The sequence below is a fragment of the Anneissia japonica genome, unplaced genomic scaffold (genome assembly GCF_011630105.1).
Source record: "Anneissia japonica isolate Jap-2015-1 unplaced genomic scaffold, ASM1163010v1 scaffold83296_len1687_cov88, whole genome shotgun sequence".
In the NCBI taxonomy this organism is placed as follows: domain Eukaryota; kingdom Metazoa; phylum Echinodermata; class Crinoidea; order Comatulida; family Comatulidae; genus Anneissia; species Anneissia japonica.
In genome coordinates, this window is record NW_022688543.1 from 1 (window position 1) to 1,687 (window position 1,687).

Genomic DNA, 1,687 nt, shown 5'->3' on the forward strand with positions numbered 1-1,687 from the left:
CAAGTAAATTCAAAATTAGTGAGAGGTAAAATGATCAAGCTCTCCTTCCACCCATTGCTGGATCAACCACTGAACTCATGAGTAAAATGCCTTTCCCTCCTCTTTCTTCTCTTTAATAACTTAACAATTTATTCTTCATCTTTTCTAATTTTTCGGCAGGATTGACGGGGGAGGGGGCACCAGCTCTCCGCCCCTGTACAAATATCAGAAATATTTTTAAAAATTCTACAATTTCGTAATTATATTCCAAAATATCTATATTAATGCCATACCTTCAGTATGTGACATGTCTTCTGAGAGTTGTTCACCTGAATCCACAGTACCTGTAAAACCATCAATAAATTCCCAATTAATCATAAAAATCACATACCTATTCTTTTTTTATATCTTTGAAATTAATTTTAGTTTAATTTCGTTTGAATGGGATTTTAAAAAGTAATTATTATGTTACAATTATTATTAGTCGCATTCCTCAACAATTTAAATAATAATTAAAGTATGTCATTTTAGTCATCTAGCATCTGCCTAATTACAATTCATTATGCATTATAAGCAACTCTTACAATCAAGAACGATTTTTCCAATCTTACCTGCAAATAGTCGTTTATAGCGTACGACACACATTGCATCATCTTTGCATGGAAGGCATTCCTTTTCAAAGTTCCCCAGCCATTGTATGTGTTTCTTTGGTGAATTCTTGCTGCAAATGCTGCAAGGTATACATCGTTGGAATTGAAACCCCCTCCTGCCACCCTGTTGGGAGACCTCGAATGACTCCTCAAGAAACTCCAAAACCTACAAAAAAAAACAAAAAAAAAAACCATGCTTCTTTGAAACACTCGTTATATTGTTTAACTCATTTTTGATGAGACATAGATCATGCTGTCAATATAGTAGGTTGTAAGAAGGTTTGGCAGGGTTAAACCAAATACTAAATAAGACTATTAGGCTAAGTGACTTAATAATCACACAATAGGTTAATATCATTATTTTTAGAGGAATTACAAAATACCGTTTTACAGGCTTCTGGTAATGGTTCGAGGTCTTTCTGTGCTACGTCGTCTCGCTTCCTTCTAAGAATAGTTGTCTGAAGGGAAACCATTTCATTTATTATATAGTCTTTTAACGTATAATAAAGTCAATAACACAAAAAAATAAAACAGGTTCCTTGACAGTGAACTGGCTTAAACGAAAACATTTAAAAGATCAGAAACATCAGACACATATTAGAATTAGGTACAAAAAAAAAAGCAACAACAACACTGAAGAAACATTAAGAGAGTCGACTGTCATGGATCATTAAACACAATTATTGAGAGCTAGTTTGTCCCATTGAAGTGATCTGCTTAAAGTGTAATAAAGAAACGACAAATGGAAATAAACGTAATAAAACTAGCAATATTAGAAATACATAAGAGTATTTAGCAATATCAAATATGGAGTAATATAGTGTAATAGAATTTTACAAAATTCATACAAAAAACATGTATTACCCTCAGCAGTCGGTTTAGTCCAAAAGTAATTGCAGACATTATTACACGATGATGTTGATCGAAGTAAAGTTCTGCATGATCACGTGCCAGCTTTGGTTGTTCATTTCCTTCTTCGTCTTGAAACCTGTAGATAAACTCTGTAACCAGCTGTGGAAACAACTCGTCTGGAAGGTATCCACAGAAGTCATGGTAAA

General features: G+C 33.4%; 1 protein-coding gene across 1 annotated transcript; it reads right to left on the reverse strand.

The window, feature by feature from the left end:
* Positions 1-272: 272 nt before the first annotated feature.
* On the reverse strand, positions 273-1,681 carry LOC117122454 (the record flags this gene model as incomplete). Its single annotated transcript, XM_033268041.1, has 4 exons — positions 1,494-1,681; positions 1,013-1,087; positions 591-795; positions 273-323 (listed from the first exon to the last, which is right to left on the reverse strand). Coding segments are annotated over exons 1-4 (370 nt in total), but the record flags the coding sequence as incomplete, so codon positions are not given.
* Positions 1,682-1,687: the final 6 nt, after the last annotated feature.